General features: G+C 38.6%; 1 protein-coding gene across 5 annotated transcripts in view; it reads left to right on the top strand.

The window, feature by feature from the left end:
- Positions 1-201: 201 nt before the first annotated feature.
- The window catches only part of LOC121297896 (zinc finger and BTB domain-containing protein 46-like), a 43,128-nt gene continuing 23,754 nt past the window's right edge, over positions 202-19,575 (top strand). For all 5 annotated transcript variants that reach the window (XM_041224512.1, XM_041224513.1, XM_041224510.1 and 2 more), the window contains exons 1-2: positions 202-431; positions 17,313-18,273. In XM_041224512.1, coding sequence (XP_041080446.1) covers positions 17,346-18,273 — 928 coding nt within the window. In that variant the 5' untranslated portion in view covers positions 202-431; positions 17,313-17,345. The remainder of the gene's footprint in view (positions 432-17,312; positions 18,274-19,575) is intronic.

Below are 19,575 nucleotides of genomic sequence, written 5' to 3' on the forward strand. Positions count from 1 at the left end.
AGCCACATACAATACCCAGGCAGCCTGAATAAACTACTATTTCCCTATCCTAGGCTTGACAGGCCTTTGTGTTCAGTCTAGTAGTAAAGACAGTGTTTTGTCCGTCAGATTGGGGTTGTCAGTGGGCTGGTCTTTTTACCCAGCATGCTATTAGGTAAGTGTGTGCCCATGTTGCCTCATTTCCTGTGTTTGAGACTCAGTTGAGAGAGAGACAGAGAGGAGGAGAGGAGAGACAGAGGAGAAGGCTGTTCCTGATACCGAGACACAGAAAGGCAGAGCCAGGGGTGGAAGAAAGAGAACAGAGGAATTACAGACATATACACAGGCAGCAAGAACAAATATACATATATTCTGTATGTGCCCCTTGTTGCCATAGCATCCTGGACCCAAAGCAGCAACATTCTAAGAACCCTAGCTTCATGGATTAACAGGTAAGGATCTTGGTTGGTTCCAATTCTATATATTATTATCTGTATACATTCGATACAATTGTCTGTTCTATATTTAATGTTGTGTACGGTGTTGTATTCGTTGTCTACGTCAGTTGGAGATGTTTACTTTTAATTATAGAGCAAATATGACAATTTAATTGTGTGTTTTACTTAACCTAAATATGTCATGTAAGTTGAATAGTGTCATGAGCTGGCATGGTTTGGTTGACACAAATTATGTACGGTATACAGTTACGTATTTATGAATGCTCTGTATCTGCTCTGACAGGTCAAGCATTCGCGACTTTAAGAAATGCACAGCACCGTACTGTCAGGCAGCAGTCAGTAAAGAATAAACGTAAAATAATATTTCAGTGTTTTAATAATACTGTTATTATTAATGGCAATAAACATTCTATTAACAAAAACTACTTTCATAGTCCGGTGTTTGTTTATTTATTTTGTATCCATTTAAGAGCACACTGTATTTTAACTGTGGCAGGAGATTTCAAATGAGAGAGGTCTCACCCACCGCCCTCTCTCGTCTAGTCCGACTTTCTTTTAAACCCTAAAAATGTTATTTTGAAATGAATTTGAGTGCCATAACATTACAAGATAACGAGAAAAAAAAAGTATTTGCAATGCCAGTAATGTGTTGTGTGGGTTTTGATGTTTACGGTTCGTGGTATAAATGGACACGAGCTCAAAAGCTAGCAAGGGTTTAACCCCCCCCTTTCCCGTCCCTCCTTCCCTCCCTCCCTCGTCTAACCTCCAAAAGGGGAATTTCTCCAACTGGAAATTTCTGCTGCGTCAACACCCTGCCTTTCTACATCAGGCAAGGGAAGGGGGATTTTCAGCTTCAATGTTTCGTTGTTTTTGTTGTTATTTTTGCCACCTGATCGTATAATTTTTTATGAATTACTTATTTGGGGTTTAGAGAAGTGGTATAAAGTACGGCTTTGGTGATATATGATGGGGGGGGGGGGGGGGGGGGGGATGATATGCTGGAGATAAATAATTGTGCGATGCTCCGCTTTTAGTTTTTTTAGGTGTGTGTGTATCTCTCTCTCTCTCTCTCTCTCTCTCTCTCTCTCTCCAACAGCTGCCTCCATTTTATATTCAATGACAGAAGTGCACAGAAAGGGGAGCAGACCCTAGTATACTGTACCTGCAGCTTCAAGGCACTGAAACAAAATCATATGACACAGTGCTGTTGAACTGATACAACTGAATACTTTGGCACGCGTTTTAATAACTAGAAAATCACTGGCTACAATCCTGAGCCAGGACAGTGTAGCATGTGTGACAGATGCACTAAATACGTTACTAGAAGGTGTACAGTTATATGAAGGAGAGTGTTTTCATTTTGCAGCTGAAAAAAGATGGACAGAATGGTTTGCTCTTTCGCAACAGTTAATCTGACATACTCTTAGTACTACACCCCTGGAGGTTGTAAGAAGTGATGTTGGTGTGTAAGGTTTTGAGAAGCAGTATGCTATACAAGTGACCTGGTTTTTTTTAATTATCAAAGATTGTTACATTTAAAGCAATAGTATTTTGATTATGGATCATTTTGTTTTGCAGTGGTGTAATTACTCAGACCACTTTGTTGAAGTGAAAAGTTTTGAATAGTGCACTGCCTGATTGATACTTTTTGAAATAATTATGCAAATATCATAGATGATAATGTTTACTCTACAAAAAACAAATTTGCATTTCAGGCTGAAATATTTTGGTTAGAGTCTTGTTAGGATTCCATTGTGACTGTTCTCCTGACTGAAACTTTTACAGGGCTTAACAAATTATGTAGCATTCAGTACTGGCTTTGCTTTGCAACTGTTTTTCCTGACTTGTATTTTCCTGACTGCTCCTATGTAGACCTGTTATAAATTATAGGTATATATTTTTTTGTTTTGTTTGTTTTTGGGAGCAGTTACACTACAGCAATCAAAAACAAATAAATGGTTGATACTTGGAAGCTTGATTTTCTACTTTACTGTCTGCAGTCTGCATCTGTAGATGCTTGACCATTAAAATGAAGTCACAGTTCTCCAACTGAAACACCTTCTTCTGCTGTCAGTATTGGTCTTACTTTCCATTTGTCATTGTTGATCCTATATATATATATATATATATATATATATATATACACACACACACACACACACACACACACACACATTTATATTACGTACCCCAAGGCTGACCAACACAAACCTCTGACTAAAGCCTTTTTGTGTACTATAGTTTTGTGACTATAGTAGCCTATTTGAATCTGTTCAGCCTCGCCAAGTATGAACCCAAAACTATGTTAAAACACCCAAAGTTTCTGAATTTTTTTTTTTTCTTAGTTATTTCTGAATTGTATTTCTGAAGTCAAAGTATGTCGGCAGCCCACAACACAGCTAAACTTAATGTAACATCTGTAACTGTGCATGTGGTTTTGGAAGGGAGAATAAGAGGCTAATAACTTTTTAGGAATTGGCAGAAGTGGCTGTATTACAGTGGGGACTATTAAAATCTGCCATTTTTATATTATTTTAACAATGCCATCCTTTAACTGCATTAATCCCCCTGATGTTTTCCCCAAGAGATGATTTATTACCAACATCACTAAATACAATAAACATACACTAGAAAAGGTCCAGAATAGCGTTTTACACTTTTCAGATAACTGCATTACAACTTGCCACTGTTTAGATCAGTAAAACAAGACCCTACCCAAAAAATGGGATTTTCGTGGGATTATGTCCCCATGGCTGGCTCCAGCTGGCCCCTCAAGCAGTTGTGTGTTTTCAGGGAGTTGGCTGGTCTGGGAAGCCTTAGAATCAGACAGGTAGTGATCAGTGTTGACCAGGCCAAATTAATGGGCAGCCAGTTTTACAATTCGTACGACTCCGAAAGCTGTATTTAGTGTTTCATTTGAGGCAAGGTGACCAGGGTGTCATGTGCCAACTTCTGCTTCCTTTGTAAATGAAACAGTACTGCAGTGTATTGCAGATGAATATTAAAAAGAAATGGAAATAAGAAGACACTTATTTTTATTGGCTGTTTCTTTGGTTTTTTAACATTCATCTTGTGGTCTTTTGACTTTGTCTTGGGATTTTGACTCCAGCATGTCGTGCTTGAAGTAGACACAATGTCGTGTAACGACCATCTCGGTAGAGCCTCTATATGATATTGCTATTGATAGTTTGTTTGTGGTTGTGGGCACACTAATATAAATATATGTATTTCTATATTTACACTGTAAGTATTGTTCAAAAGAACACGGCATGGGTGTGATAGGGAACATGTTTTGTTGAAGGAATGTTAAAGCACACAATAGAGAGTTAATTTTTAAGCCTTGTTTTTCTTTAATCAGAGCGTTCGTTCACATGGAATGAGCTGTTTTGGGGGAGGCGGTGTGTGTGTGTGGGGGGGGGGGGGGGGGGGGGGTGCATTTCTCACTAGCTGACATAGCTCTGCTGTTAGATACATATGTGGGTGGGGCTTTTAATGCAATCGTGATAGATAGATGATGGATTTACTTGCACTGGAACAGAATGGAAAGGTTGGATCACTATTTGTGCTGCAACCCAATCATGGTGTTGGTTCACTTCTGGAAGTGCTCAGTGGAGGATTGTTTTGTCACCTGTAACTGTGGTTTACTGTCTATGCCTGCATCTCTGCTACTACTTATATTTAATCAGTGATACCTAACAGCAGTGCAATTACAATTATACTTAAATAATTAGTCATAATTACTATTACACTAAAAGATAACAAACAACTACAAACATTAAGGTTGCTGTATTTCCCATTTTGCTACCTGCTGTAGATTTACTGCACAAAGCCTATTTGGTGTCTGTGAGGATGCTGGTTATATAACAGATAACCTCTGCTCAAGCTGAGATATTTAATGTTTGGCTGGGTAGGCCAAGTGTAAATGTGGTTTAGAACACCAGGAACTACAAGTGTGACATTAATTGTATGTGTAAGCCATTGTTATTCAGCCTGGGAAGACTGCTTTGATTGACATGGGCTTTAGAGAAGCAAGCAGAACTTTGCTAGACATGCACGCCACTGTAAATGAGTCCTGTCTCTGGCAGTTAGTGAATATAAATAAAATGTGGAGTATAAGCAAGGCACCCACCTAATCCAGTACATACCAAGTAGTTTGAGCCAGCTAGGTTTATTATAATAGAGGAACTTCATTGGAAGACTACAGTTTGAAAAGCTCAGGGGAGTAAGGGCTCAAACCACTGGGATGTGGATGCAAGGGGAACTCTGGCTTTTAATTCCTGAATTTAAGGTTTTGAAAAGAAAAAATAGAAGTAAAAAAACATGTTCCACGATCTGTACTGTATTTACTGAAAAATAAATTCTCAATGTGAACTACTTCTTCAAACTGTAACTGAAATCCTCACCAGTGGAGTTTACCTTCCCTGTAAGGATAGATCTCTTGGTACCATTGTAAAGTACAGGGGTGTCCAGATTAAAATGCAGTGTTGTTGTTTCTTCAACAGTTTATATCATTACTACCTTGCTTGCTAAATGTGGAGAATAATTTTAGCAGTAAGCTTAGTTTTAAATTTCTAAAAGATATTTTTCCTTTTCTTTTCATTGCATGTGTTAGTGTTTCTTTGTGTTACCTTTTAACAATAGCATCATTGTGGAAAGTGTTATTTGTATTAAGTTTCATACATGCTGTACCTTTTTTTATGTATAAAAAATAAAAAAACAAATCCAAGTGTTGAAGGGTGCATTGCTTTTAAAAAGATAAAGCAATTTTGTTGAAGATTTACGCTGTAGTTTAAATGAAAAAGATTAAGGATTTACTGCACCACTTCTTGTTCTGGGGTACTGATGATCACACAAGAATATAATGACCCGGTGAGGATGTTTTTGAAGTTCATTCCAACAACTGGCTGTCACCTGTAGGTTGCCTGGGCTGTGGGAGTCCAGCTGTTTCAGCAACTCGTAGGAATACCAATCAGCTTCAGTAATCTCCTGGTCCAAGGCAGAAATCTCAGGAACATGGTTGTCTCTCCTCTCTCGCTCTCTCTGCTTCCTCCTGGGGTTTGATGTCCCCCCGAAATGATTGTCTCTGGACTGCTGGGTTTGTTGCCCGTCTGATGTAGCAAATTCAGGACAAGTCAACTACATCGCCATCAAACTTCAGAGCATAATGGAGGGGCAGAGAGAGGGAGGAGAGACACTGTCTGAATGATATGGCTGTTGTAGGCTGTCCTAATAGAGGGCTCCTGTACACAGGTACAGTAAATGAGGACTGGAAATACTGAAGCATTGTGCGTAACTTAGGTTTTTTTTTTTTTTTTTTTTTTTAATTTAAATGACACGTCTTGAACTAGTGCAATTTTTTTTCCTCTTTTGTCTAACCCAGGGGAGAAGGAAGTGGGGCATTCATTCCCCTGGTTCATCCAGTGTTCCCTTTTAGTCACGGTTGGTGCATGAGAGCAAAATCCACCCCCTATTTGCTTAAATTTTGATACCGAGCCATAAAAAAGAATAGTAACATACAGCAAAAACTGTCTTTAGAGTCACTAGCTTTTACCAGCTTGACAGTAAACCCCAGGACTTTTTTTTTTAAATGACAATATTATCTTGATACAGCAACCACAAATGGTAAGTCCCTTTGCTGACCAGTTAATGTAGGTTATGCTCAGGTTGTTTTTGTTTTGAGAATTACAAGTTGTCCTTTGTTTAAATTTCCCTTGCATGTTCCGTATACTGTAGTGGATGCAGTCCCCTGTAAAGATGTTACAAACATAAATGACTCATCGGAGATTCATTTTAATTTCAGGGCAGTTTGGGCTTTTTATAGATTTATGTTAAGGTTGTTGCTTTCCCAATGGTTTTATTTTCAAATGCTGAAACAGATCACCTGGGTTTTGTTAAGTCATAAATTATTCCAGAGCTGTACATTGAATGTGGCTTGGGTTCCCCAGATTCTTAGTGCTCCGATAAAAGGTTTAATATTGTGAGATTTGTGCCAGAGTGTTGAAACTCCTTTTCTCCTCCCATCTAAGATTTTATCCTCTTTGCAGAGGCAGTTGGCTGCTAAATACAGCCTCAAAAATGATGCTGAGCAATCATTGTAAAGTCAAAGTCTTTATTTTATTTATTTATTATATATATATATATATATATATATATATATATATATATATATATATATATATATATATATATATATATATATATATATATATATATATATATATATATATATATATATATATATATATTATATATATATATATGTATATATATATATATATATATATATATATATATATATATATATATATATATATATATATATATATATATATATGTATGATTGTGTGTGTAGGCATGTGTAAGTAAATATTCAATATAATATTTGATAAGAGTTGCGCATTATACTGTACAAGGGATGTAACCCCAAAGCACCTCAGTGACGCATGCTATGCATCTAAACTTGAGGGATTTTTACTGTAATTCATGTCTCTTCCTGCACAAAGGGGCACTATTCATGAAGTAAATAGCACCTCAATCGTTCATCTTGGCAGTGACCAAACCAAGATTAAGTAGAGTTAGTAAAGCTGCCTGATATGTTGTACGTCCGAATCGTTAGCGTTGTTGGAATTCCATTACAATGCTTAGTAGCAAGTTTGCCCTATTAAAGTCATTTCCCAAAGGAGTTAAGAGCATCTATGGTTCCTTAAACCTAGCAACACCTTTCTTTTAATAGTGACACAAGTGGAGGGTGCAAATTCTGCCTTGCTTGCAGATACATCTTTAGTACTGCACTGTACTTCAGCATATCTTCAAATTTGAATAGAGCTGCCTTTTACTAAGTTGCAGACGAAATGATTTCGAAAAGGTGGCTTCCTTCTTTGTGCAATTTTAAATAGAAAGGCGCCCACTTCTTAATTTGCAGTGCTGTAGCTTTCATCTTTCTCTTAGAGGGAACCTGCCTCTTTGAAGTGTCTTGAGCTCCTATAGGGACCTATTATAAACGGGGCAGAGCACTTTGCACCGAACGCCATGTTTACCATCTCGTAGGCTTAGAATAATCGACCTGAAGGTGGAGGATGTGCAGTAGGTAGTCACTTAACCTAAAGGAATTTGAAAGCTTAAAACTTAGAATGACCAAGGGCAGGCCTTTGATAATACATGACAAAACTCTTGGCAGTGTACTAGTTTTTAACTTGGTCATGGACAAAAAAAATTGGGGGGTGGGGGGGGTGGGGGGGGGTGGTGTTGGAGTAAGGGTGTCTTTATTAATGTACATCAGTTTAGACCTGACTGTTCTTTTGAACCTGCTCACTGTTCTACCTTCCTCAAGTGGTATGCTCCTGTTAGTCATGGTTAATACTAATTAATACACATGTCTAAAGTGACTGGCTACAGCAACAACAGGACATGGATCTTGACAAGTATCCACACAAACTAGCAAGCTGCAGAGTGATGGATGGAAATTTTACCTCCTTGACAAAAACAGTGATTCTGTTCAGGTTTATTTCTTTAGTTTCTGTGGTACTAAAAACATTTTCATGTTGGTGCATATGTCTAAATATACACAAGAGACTTGACAGTTGTGTAAATTCAAGTGGGGGTCAGAAATGATCTTGTGCAGAGCATGGATATGTTTTAATAATACTGGTATTTATACTGTCACGTGCTGTTATCTGTAGGAAAACCAGTTCTTCATTTTCTGGGAGTGATAATGAGGTGTTTTTTTTCTGGAATGTGTTGCCTGTATCTTGAGGGTTCGTTAGCGTGTGATTGGGAACAAGGCAATTGCCACACAGATTGATGATTATCTTAATTTAAATCCAGCTTAATAATGACATTTTTATATGGAGGTTTTATACATTTTAATTAGAAGAAAAAAAAAAAAATACTGTCATCTTCTTAATTCTCTGTTTTAATAGGGACCAGTACCTGTGAGTGCACTGAGAGGATCCCTACTAGGGATGCACGGAATCCAGGATTCGGATTCGGCCCGAATACCTACTTTTTGAGCAGGGTTCAGATTTGGGCGAATACTTGGGATTCGGTGAACCGAATCCTACAACTGCCCAAACACGCATCCATTTTAATGCATCCCTCCAATGTGTGCAGTTCTTTTTATAAAAAAAAAAAAAAAAAAAAAAAGAAAAAACAAATCCGGGATTGAACATAACTGTTGTATGTAATAACAAGTATTCAAGAACACATTTGATAAACTGTCGCAGCTGTCAACTCCCTAAATTACTGGTGGCACACGCACTACACACATCACGCAGCTGCTGATTGGAAACATCACCCCCTATGCAACACAACAGCAAACTTGTAGACTTTTGTGCTTTGTTGCTTTGTCTGTGAAACATGTTCTAGAGGTCATACAGAGATTTAAAAAAAAAAAAAAAAAAACTTGGTGCTCAGATATATATTTTTTGTAACTTTACGACTGTTAGATGTGCAAAACGTTGTTGAACAATATGCTTTAGTAACTGACATTTTACGTTATTGTAATGTGCCAATACAAGCTGAACCATTTGGGAACTGCTGTGTTTTATTAAAATAATTTGAAAACTATTTCATAGCCTATTTGATAGGTGTTACACACATGTTGCATTTAAATCAACGTGGGTTTATTTCCCAGGGAGATTCAGGTAAGTAATTTTTTTCCTCATAGCTCTTAGATCAGTTGACACGGGTTGAAACGTCGTAAAAGAAAATAGTGGGTTATGGCAAAGATGCAGCTTTTGTAAAGGTAAAGTAAAGGGTTCTGTATTTTGACGTTTCTGTTGTGGGGGAAGGGGTTAGCAGTAAATTGTATAAGTTTAAAACTGAAATCTTATTCAGGGATATATTTCCATTCGGTATTAAAAATACTATTACCTAAAAGGCTCAAAACAATACATTGTGCGCATCCCTTTTTAGTAGCTGCCAGTCTGTTTTTCATTCAACAGATTCCTTCGGTTTTCTTGACAATTTTTGTAGGATTCGGTTCGGTATTCGGCCGAATCCCAAAACCTTGGATTCGGTGTATCTCTGTAATTCCTACAGACCAAGGTCACTCCAGTAATCAAACATATGTTCATCATGTTGTTCCACCTTTGTTTGTTTGTGTGTGTGTTGATCTAGATATAGAGCGAGCATTCAAAAACAGCAATTGCACTATGCCAGAAACTGTATCCAACAGGATACGCCTCAATTGTTAGAAATACCTATTGAAGATGAAAAGGATTGATTGATAGATTGATAACCCACTATGTGGCTTGACTATGTAAAACCTCAAACTCTACATTTGAAGCATGGTAAGTGCACATCATTTCTAAGATTTGAAAACTGGCCAGAAATCTTGGTGATTTTAGATTTATTTGAACAATTATGTTTACATTAGAACAGAAATGCATCTCTGCTTCTCATTGGAACTATAATGAGATATTTTATTGGGTTTAAGTCAGAACTGTAGGCTAAGCCTTGCGTTGTCATTGTGAACCCCAGAGAGGTAATGGAACTGGGGGTGAAAAGCTGGGAATAGCCTTCGACTCATTGGCATTGCAGGAGGAAAGCCAGGTTGTGGTGAACAGGATTACATGAACTTTGAGCAGGAAAAATAAACAACTGTAGACCTCCCTGTATTTAATGGATTGTTTAAAGATATTGATTGCAATGCTTTCAGACCCCTGCACCTACTGGTTGAGTATAGAATTGAGAAGAGGCTCTGAGGGTGGCAGGTTAATTGTGCATGTCATGCTCTCCCTCCTCTGCAGTACTGCTCTAGCAAGTTTATTTACATTTTAGCCTGAATACACAATGCAGTCTGAAAGGCTTATAGAAGGGTAGGGCCTGCTGGTAAAGGTTTGGGGAAGGATGGTGAGAATTCAAGATGGCTATTGTGTTCACCACGTTAAGTGCAAAGGGATTGCATTCCTTTTATTTTTACATTTTAAATGAGAGAAATCCTGGTTTAAACACAAAGGTTACTGTTGCACCTCAGTAAGAAAACATTTTTATATTTGCTTTAGTGTGTAACAATTAAGTAAAGCTGTAGCTTATAGTGACACATATTAAAATAATACAGACCACAGCTACATTTTCTTCATGACATGTGTTTTTCTCAGATATTTACACCATGTGTTTGCACATACTATAGGTACAGTACTGAATCAGGCTTTACGTTTTCTGTACTTGTAAATCAATCTTTAAAACTTCTTGGGGCTTTACTGTAAATGCTCAGCACTTTTGAACCCCTGTCACTATGATCTCTGCACTGAGGGATACAGGATTAACCTTGTTGCCCATTTGAGTGGAAGAAAAGCTGTTTTCAGATTCTTGGATGCCTGGGTACTGTATTACACTGAAAGTGGCTCACCCTAAGGGGGTCAGCATGTCCTAGTCGCCTGGTCAAGTCTGCATCATCCCTGTGGTCTCTGACAGGAAAACGCACCCATCTCAGCCATCAAGAAACAGTAGACTTCATTACAAGAGACGGCAAATGGCAGACGGAATTAGAGCCAGTCAGAATAGATTTGAAATGTGAATATTACACAGATGTGGAGCAACGTGCCACGTTGGGTTAACCAGAAAGGAAGGGGGGGTTTAAACTAGAAAGGAAGGGGGGAGAAATCAACAAAAAAACAGAAGGGAGACCGCATCAAAACAAGAACAACAACTCAGGTAAGACAACCATTAAATGTGTTTATCTAAATGCTAGAAGTATCAGAAACAAAATTCTAGAACTTGAAGCTACTGCACTAACAGGTAACTATGATGTGATAGGTGTTACAGAAACTTGGTTGTCTGAGAGTGATGGGGACGAATATAATATTTGTGGGTATACACTGTATAGGAAAGACAGGCAGGACAGAAGAGGAGGAGGGGTAGCGCTATACATAAGAAACAGTCTTGAAGCCCAGGTGTTAAACCTGGACAAAGAAAATAAAACCGAATCAATATGGGTCAGAATAACAGACAAAAATTCAAAGGGCATAATAATAGGAGCATGCTATAGACCGCCAGATTCAGACGGTGAGCACAATAATCTGTTATACAATGACATTAGAAATGTGTGTAGCAAAGGAGAAGCCATACTAATGGGGGATTTCAACTTCCCCCAAATAAAATGGGAAAACCCGGTGGGTAGCACGAAGGATGAAATAGAAATGGTGGAAATGACAAATGACTGCTTCCTAACACAATTTGTCAAGGCACCCACTAGAGGGGAGGCATGCCTTGATTTAGTCTTTTCAAATAACGAAGATAGAATAACTAAAACAGAGGTCAGAGAACCACTGGCAAACTCAGACCACAACATGGTCTCATTTGAAGTGTTTTTTAAATCCCCAAAAGTAAAGACTAAAGCTAAGGTTTACAATTTTAGAAAAGCAAACTATGAAGGTATGAAACAGAGACTAACAGAAGTAGATTGGAGTAAAATAGAGAAAACACCCACAGAAGAAGGATGGTTGTTCTTCAAAAATGTAGTACTAGAGGCGCAAAACAATTACATCCCTAAAGTAGACAAATCTAAATGTAAAACTAAATTGCCAAAATGGTTTAATAGATCAATTAAAAAAAATATTCAGCGAAAAAAGGCACTTTACAGAGCATTAAAAAAGGACCAAAAAGAAAGTACGCAGAAAGAGTACACAGAACTGCAAATGCAAGTCAAAAAGGAAGTTAGAAAGGCCAAGAGAGAAATAGAAATGAACATTGCTAAGGGAGCTAAAACCAATTCCAAAATGTTTTTCCAATATTACAACAGCAAGAGAACATTCAAAGAGGAGATTAAATGTTTAAGAGATACAAATGGCAAAATCGTAGAGGAAGAAAAAAAAATAGCAAATATATTAAAAATGATTACTTTTCACAAGTTTTTACAAAGGAAGATACTGACAACATGCCCCACATGTCATCCAGTTCCTATCCAGTTTTAAATAACTTTAGCATAACTGAGGCAGAAGTGTTAAAGGGACTAGGAGCTCTTAAAATAAACAAATCCCCTGGGCCGGATGAGATCCTCCCAGTAGTACTCAAAGAAATGAAAGAAGTAATTTACAAACCGCTAACCAAGATCATGCAGCAGTCTCTTGACACAGGGGTGGTACCGACAGACTGGAAAATTGCAAACGTAATACCGATCCACAAAAAGGGAAACAAAACTGAACCAGGTAACTACAGACCAGTAAGCCTGACTTCTATTATATGCAAACTTATGGAAACTATAATAAGAGCCAAAATGGAAAATTACCTATATGGTAACAGGGTACTGGGAGACAGTCAACATGGTTTTAGGAAAGGGAGATCGTGCCTAACTAACTTGCTTGATTTTTTTGAGGATGCAACATCGATAATGGATAATTGCAAAGCATATGACATGGTTTATTTAGATTTCCAGAAAGCTTTTGACAAAGTCCCGCACAAAAGATTAATTCTCAAACTGAACGCAGTTGGGATTCAAGGAAACACATGTACATGGATTAGGGAGTGGTTAACATGTAGAAAACAGAAAGTACTGATTAGAGGAAAAACCTCAGAATGGAGTGTGGTAACCAGCGGTGTACCACAGGGATCAGTATTAGGTCCTCTGCTATTCCTAATCTACATTAATGATTTAGATTCTGGTATAGTAAGCAAACTTGTTAAATTTGCAGACGACACAAAAGTAGGAGGAGTGGCAAACACTGTTGCAGCAGCAAAGGTCATTCAAAATGATCTAGACAAGATTCAGAACTGGGCAGACACATGGCAAATGACATTTAATAGAGAAAAGTGTAAGGTACTGCACGCAGGAAATAAAAATGTACATTATAAATATCATATGGGAGATATTGAAATTGGAGAAGGAATCTATGAAAAAGACCTAGGAGTTTTTGTTGACTCAGAAATGTCTTCATCTAGGCAATGTGGGGAAGCTATAAAAAAGGCTAACAAGATGCTCGGATACATTGTGAAAAGTGTTGAATTTAAATCAAGGGAAGTAATGTTAAAACTGTACAATGCACTTGTAAGACCTCATCTTGAATATTGTGTGCAGTTCTGGTCACCTCGCTATAAAAAAGATATTGCTGCTCTAGAAAGAGTGCAAAGAAGAGCGACCAGAATTATTCCGGGCTTAAAAGGCATGTCATATGCAGACAGGCTAAAAGAATTGAATCTGTTCAGTCTTGAACAAAGAAGACTACGTGGCGACCTAATTCAAGCATTCAAAATTCTAAAAGGTATTGACAGTGTCGACGCAAGGGACTTTTTCAGCCTGAAAAAAGAAACAAGGACCAGGGGTCACAAATGGAGTTTAGAAAAAGGGGCATTCAGAACAGAAAATAGGAGACACTTTTTTACACAGAGAATTGTGAGGGTCTGGAATCAACTCCCCAGTAATGTTGTTGAAGCTGACACCCTGGGATCCTTCAAGAAGCTGCTTGATGAGATTTTGGGATCAATAAGCTACTAACAACCAAACGAGCAAGATGGGCCGAATGGCCTCCTCTCGTTTGTAAACTTTCTTATGTTCTTATGTTCTTAACCCTTTACCTTCCAAACATTGCTGACATTCATTGAGTTTCCTAAGCCAAACACGGAATATATATATTATATATATATATATATATATATATATATATATATATATAGTAAGTGACCGAAAGTCGGCCGGAGCTAATTGATTAAAATTAAAATTTATTTTATATATATATATATATATATTATATATATAGATATTGGTGACACACACACACACACACAACATTAATATCCTCTTTGTTTGAGTAAGCATCTTATTTTGCACGAGTCGAGCCGGGCTACTTCCTTAGCGAGGTGCTCCACCATTGTGAGTCAGACTTCTTGAAGAATGTTGTAAAACCAACAGGTCCAGTTTTTCAAGAGCGATGTTATCGTAAACAAACGCCACTGTCAGGTCAAAATGTAATGTGTTTCGTGGTTCACGGTTTTCAGTGGACTTTTGGGCCATGGAAGTCATGGGTTTTTGTTTTTTTGCAAGTAAAGCAGTCGCGGTACTGTTCTGGATTTCCACCTTTCTTTTTCGGTAAATACTTGAATCTAAATGCCTGTCAACAGCCGATTCTCGGTAGTGATCTACAGTAACTTTCCAGGACGTATAGAAGAACTTTCCTGCATCGCTGTGTAAAACTCCTGCTGGACACTGCTTTATGTGTTCTGCTGCAGACACATTTTTAGCCTTTTTAGAGACATCCATTTTCTTGTTTACTGTGCTTGCTATTTTAATTTACCACCTAGATTGCATATAGTCATGTGGCAATCACTGCACAGCACTGTGTGCATGGTGAATATTACACGCAGGCACACAGCAGAGCTGTACAGTTTCGTTAATGTGTTTTTTTTTTTTTTTTTGGTTTTTTGTATGAAATACAAGTAATAAATATGAAATTTTTATTTCTTAAGAATACTCAAAAAATCGCAGTATTGGGCTAATTTCAAGATTTCCGCACAGCCCGTGAAATTGCGATTTACACAGGGCCTTACTCATGATCCTGGCTGAATACTATTACTGACAGTAGCTGCCTGTTTTTAAATTGTCAGGGTTGGTTATTAAGCCTTCAAATGATAAAGGGAGCTTTGACTGCAAATGTTTCTGTGATCACAATAGTTCTACGCCAAGGTACAGCACCAGTAATTACTGTACATCTTTCTTTGAGTGAATTGCATGCCTGTGTTTTAGAAGCCTGTGTCTGTGTTCCACCCTGCTGTGCTCAATATGCTATGCTGACCATTAAATAACAACTGTGATCCAAGCTCTGCCTTCGCGAGGTCCGAAGGGTTTCTTGCAGACTGATAATGAAATTGCATAGAAGCCACATCCAGTATACTTGAATGAGTTTGAGTAATTAATCCTGATTTTGAAAGCTTGTATAAAATTTAAATTGCTTGTTACTGTATGTAATTGTTTTACGTAAATGCTGGGTTAAAAAAGCACAGTAGTAGAGTTACTGTTTAAAATATAAAAGTAAACAATAGGCTCTTAATACTGCATGCAAATGCTAATTACATTTTTGCAGTTTTTGAAGAAAAATGGAAATACTTCTCTTAAAATCCCACTACAGAAGATAGCTTGTTTTAACTAGGAAGGTGCTTTAAAGGGTTTGCGTGTTTTGTTTTGTGCCCTTTCAATTTGTCCATCTCCTTGGAATGATAATCAGGTGGTCAGAATACAGTATCCCACCATCTCCAATTTACCCTTGGGGTTGTTTCAGGCAAACAAACTCACATATACATTTTTAGAATGATCAGATAAAGGGGTCAAAAATTAGAGAGGTCAAAATGTGGTTGGTGGGTACCCCGCTTAATGTTAACCAACCCTGTACTCAAAAGCGGTTTGTGCTACAGACTTGTCATTTTATTGGAAATCGCACTGCAAATTTGAAAGAATATATATATATATATATATATATATATATATATATATATATATATATATATATATACACACACACATTTTTGGGGATCAAAGGTCAAAAACTTTGTTCAGGTGTAACTTCCTTTTGACCCATTGATCTGATCAGTCTAAAACTGTAAATTTTGAGCTTTGCCTGAAAAAAACCTAACAACCAAGTTTTGGGGTACGATAGGGTTTAAAATCCAACTTTTTTGGTGGTGATTTGTCAGGACGCATAAGAGATGTGACCATTAAAATCTGGAAGCATTACAAGTGAAAGGCTGATGTGTAATACAATGAATCAGTAAAATATGCTTTGGGTGTTGCAAAAATGTTTTTTTATGCTACAGCACATGGCTTTTTTCTGTTAACACTGCATCTGGCTGGAGGTAAACATTTTCTCAAGCGACCTGAAAAAGCAGCACTTGCAGTTTCAGCAGTACCATGGACAGTTGAGGTTAACCAATACAATTCTGAATTCATGTCATGCCTCTGTAGTTCCGTTTGCTCTATTTTGTGTACAAAGATAGTGTGTGTTTGTCCAAGTAGACATTGGAAATGCTTGGGATTTATTTGATTTTACAAGCCATCAGATTCTGAAGAACTTTTATAAACATAAACCTCAAATGTGCCGGCCCTGCAGCAGATGTTGCTGTCACATCCCGGATCTGGAGCTGCCTTTTATGTTACAATAATTGTATCGGACAGGATTTAAAAATAAATAAATAAATAAATAAAAAATGCAGAAATAAACTTTTGGTTGGTAAGACTATGTGTCTTAATGTTAGCTAACACACTGTTAATGTACTTATTACATGTAATATACGTGTCTTCTATTTGGAGAGCTTAGGAGACCTGTGTTATTGATTACCTTAGAAGGACAAGTCTTTGGGTTGCTGCACTAGGTGTTCCAACACAAGAGTGAACATAATTTAGTGCATCTGTGCTGTAGTAATCATTCCGAGTTAGGCATTGGCACACCTGTTGAGGATTCAGATCTGAAGTGTACATTGCTACACTTTTTGGTGTTTCTCAACTTTGGATCCTTGGGTACCCATTACAGTCTAGGAGTTATTTTTGGATTCTAATCAATTATATTGATGTTAATCTCCTATAGGCTGATTTAACAGACCCTGATTAGCACTGACTTTGAAATTGCGAATGTTGCCTTAGGAAAGATACAGTAGTCCAAGATTACTGCTAATCAGCATCTGTTAAACCAGCCAAATGTGTAATACTGTGTTTTATGGGCACTGGTAAGTAGATTTAAAATTCATATTTAGGTACCAGTGGAAACAAAATCCTGGGCTGTTAGTCCCGTACTGCCCCCCCTCCAGAAGGACTGCAGTTGAGAACCAGTATTTTATGTTGTTTAAATCAAAGAGGTGCAACAATTCCTTTTAACACACATCCTTGGCTACTTGGCTGCTGTCGACAAGCTGCCTGGAGCTGCTGTTTTAAATAGATTTGCTTTTTTATTGCAGAATCTGCAGGAGGAGAACCCGCCAGATTGTCAAATGAATAACAGGAAGGAAGACATGGAGATCACGTCTCACTACCGACAGCTCCTGCGGGAACTGAACGAGCAGCGGCAGCACGGCATCCTGTGCGACGTGTGCATCATCGTGGAGGGCAAGATCTTCAAAGCGCACAAGAACGTGCTGCTGGGGAGCAGTCGCTACTTCAAGACCCTGTACTGCCAGGTTAAGAAGACCTCCGAGCAGGCCACTGTCACACACTTGGACATTGTCACAGCGCAGGGCTTCAAAACCATCTTGGACTTCATGTATTCCGCCCACTTGGCTCTGACCAGCAAAAATGTCATCGAGGTTATGTCAGCGGCAAGCTACCTGCAGATGACCGACATCGTCCAGGCATGTCACAACTTCATCAAAGCTGCCCTCGACATTAGCATCCGCTCGGAGTTGTCGGACGAGCTGGTTGATTTTGAGATGAACGCGGCCACCGGGGGAAGCGGCAATGCAGAAGCGTTGGTGTCAATGATGTCAGGCAGGAGTACCTCTCCTTGGCTGGCACGGAGAACCAGCCCTGCCAATTCCTCCGGCGATTCGGCCATTGCCAGCTGCCATGAAGGAGGGAGCACATATGGTAAAGAGGACCAGGAGCCCAAAAGCGACAGCCACGATGACATTTCTTCACAGTCCTTGTGGTCCAGTGAATTCCGGCCTGTACAGGTTAAAGAGGAGCAGGTATCCCCCTCGAACTACAGGAAAGAGGGATCTACTTCTGCACAGAACACTTTAGGGGAGCAGGGCAGTGGTGAGAGCTGGCAGCCATCTGGGTCCGGGCGCAGGAAGAACCGGAAAAATAAGGACACGGTGCGTCACATCACGCAGCAAGTAGAAGACGACAGCAGGGCCAGCTCACCCATGCCGTCCATCCTCTCCGTCTCTGGCTGGACCTACAACAGCCAGGATATTCCAGGTAAGAAACAGGGTTCTCATCTCCACAACTGCTCTTACAGTTGTTAAATATTATGCAAATGAGCCCATTTGCTCAATTTCTATGGAATGTAACATTTCATTACATCTGGTTAATTGTGGGATATTGTGGCAGTCCCGGGCTCATTTTGTTGTTGGTATAAAACGTGGCCCATCAAGAACTAAATGAGCATCTCAGTGATGTTTAATTCCTCTGTTGCACTGTTGCATCTATTCTAAAGCTATGTTTTAACACACTGCTCTTCTGTGAGGACAAAGGTGATGTTATTCAAGAGTATGCAAGAGGTTTTCTGTCCATGAATGGTCTGGTCCATTTCCAGTTTCAGAGGCACAACTCTTAATGGCAAGAACTCTGTTGATCTGTGTGAAAAAACTCTAAATAGTGGACAATGTCTGTCTTAATGATTTTGCCTCACTGCCCATATCTCTTTGATAACCTCATGTGAGAAGAACAAAAGTAAAACTATCAAAGTCACTTCGGTGACAAGTTTTATTGGGTGCTTCAGGGATTCATTTTTGATGTTCTCTGTTTTACTAAACAAAACTGACTTATGATTAGAATTGCTGTGCTGCATTTTATACAATATAGTTTAGCACTATGACACAAGAGCATGGGATAAAGGCATTGCTTTGAATGAGACAGCATTCTCATCCAGTCTCTGAGATGAGGCCTTGTCCTTTTGTCGTCCTTGTCCTCTTGTGCTTTTAACATCTCTTTCCTATTGGAGGCAGTGTGGTCCAGTGGTTAAAGTCCAGCTCTTGTAACCAGAAGGTGACTGGTTCAAATCCCACTGACTCACTCATTGTGTGACCCTGAGCAAGTCACCTCCTTGTGCTCCATCCTGTGGATGAGATGTTAAATCAGTGATCTATAATCTATTATAGGTGACTCTGCATATAATGCACAGTTCACAGCCAATCTCTGTAAGTTGCTTTGTGATAGTGGCGCTATATAAAAATAGACATTTGTTATTGTTACATATAAGGATGAGAAGGTGTGGGACAGAAGTTTGCAAAGTATGTGCCACTTTTTTTGTGAAACAAATAGCAAATTCAAACCATAGGAAACAGTAACTTAATTCCTAGTACAGTGTTATACAGTGTTGGAGTTCAGCTATTTATACTGATGACTATCCCATTTTATTATATCGATCTTTAAGTGCATTAAGATTATGATCATGTGGTTCAGTGGTTAAAGAAAAGGGTTGTCCCTGGTTTAAATACCGGCTCACTCACTGTGTGACCCTGAGCAAGTCGCTTAACCTCCATGTGCTTTCGGGTGAGA

The sequence above is a fragment of the Polyodon spathula genome, chromosome 23, assembly GCF_017654505.1.
Source record: "Polyodon spathula isolate WHYD16114869_AA chromosome 23, ASM1765450v1, whole genome shotgun sequence".
Lineage (NCBI taxonomy): Eukaryota > Metazoa > Chordata > Actinopteri > Acipenseriformes > Polyodontidae > Polyodon > Polyodon spathula.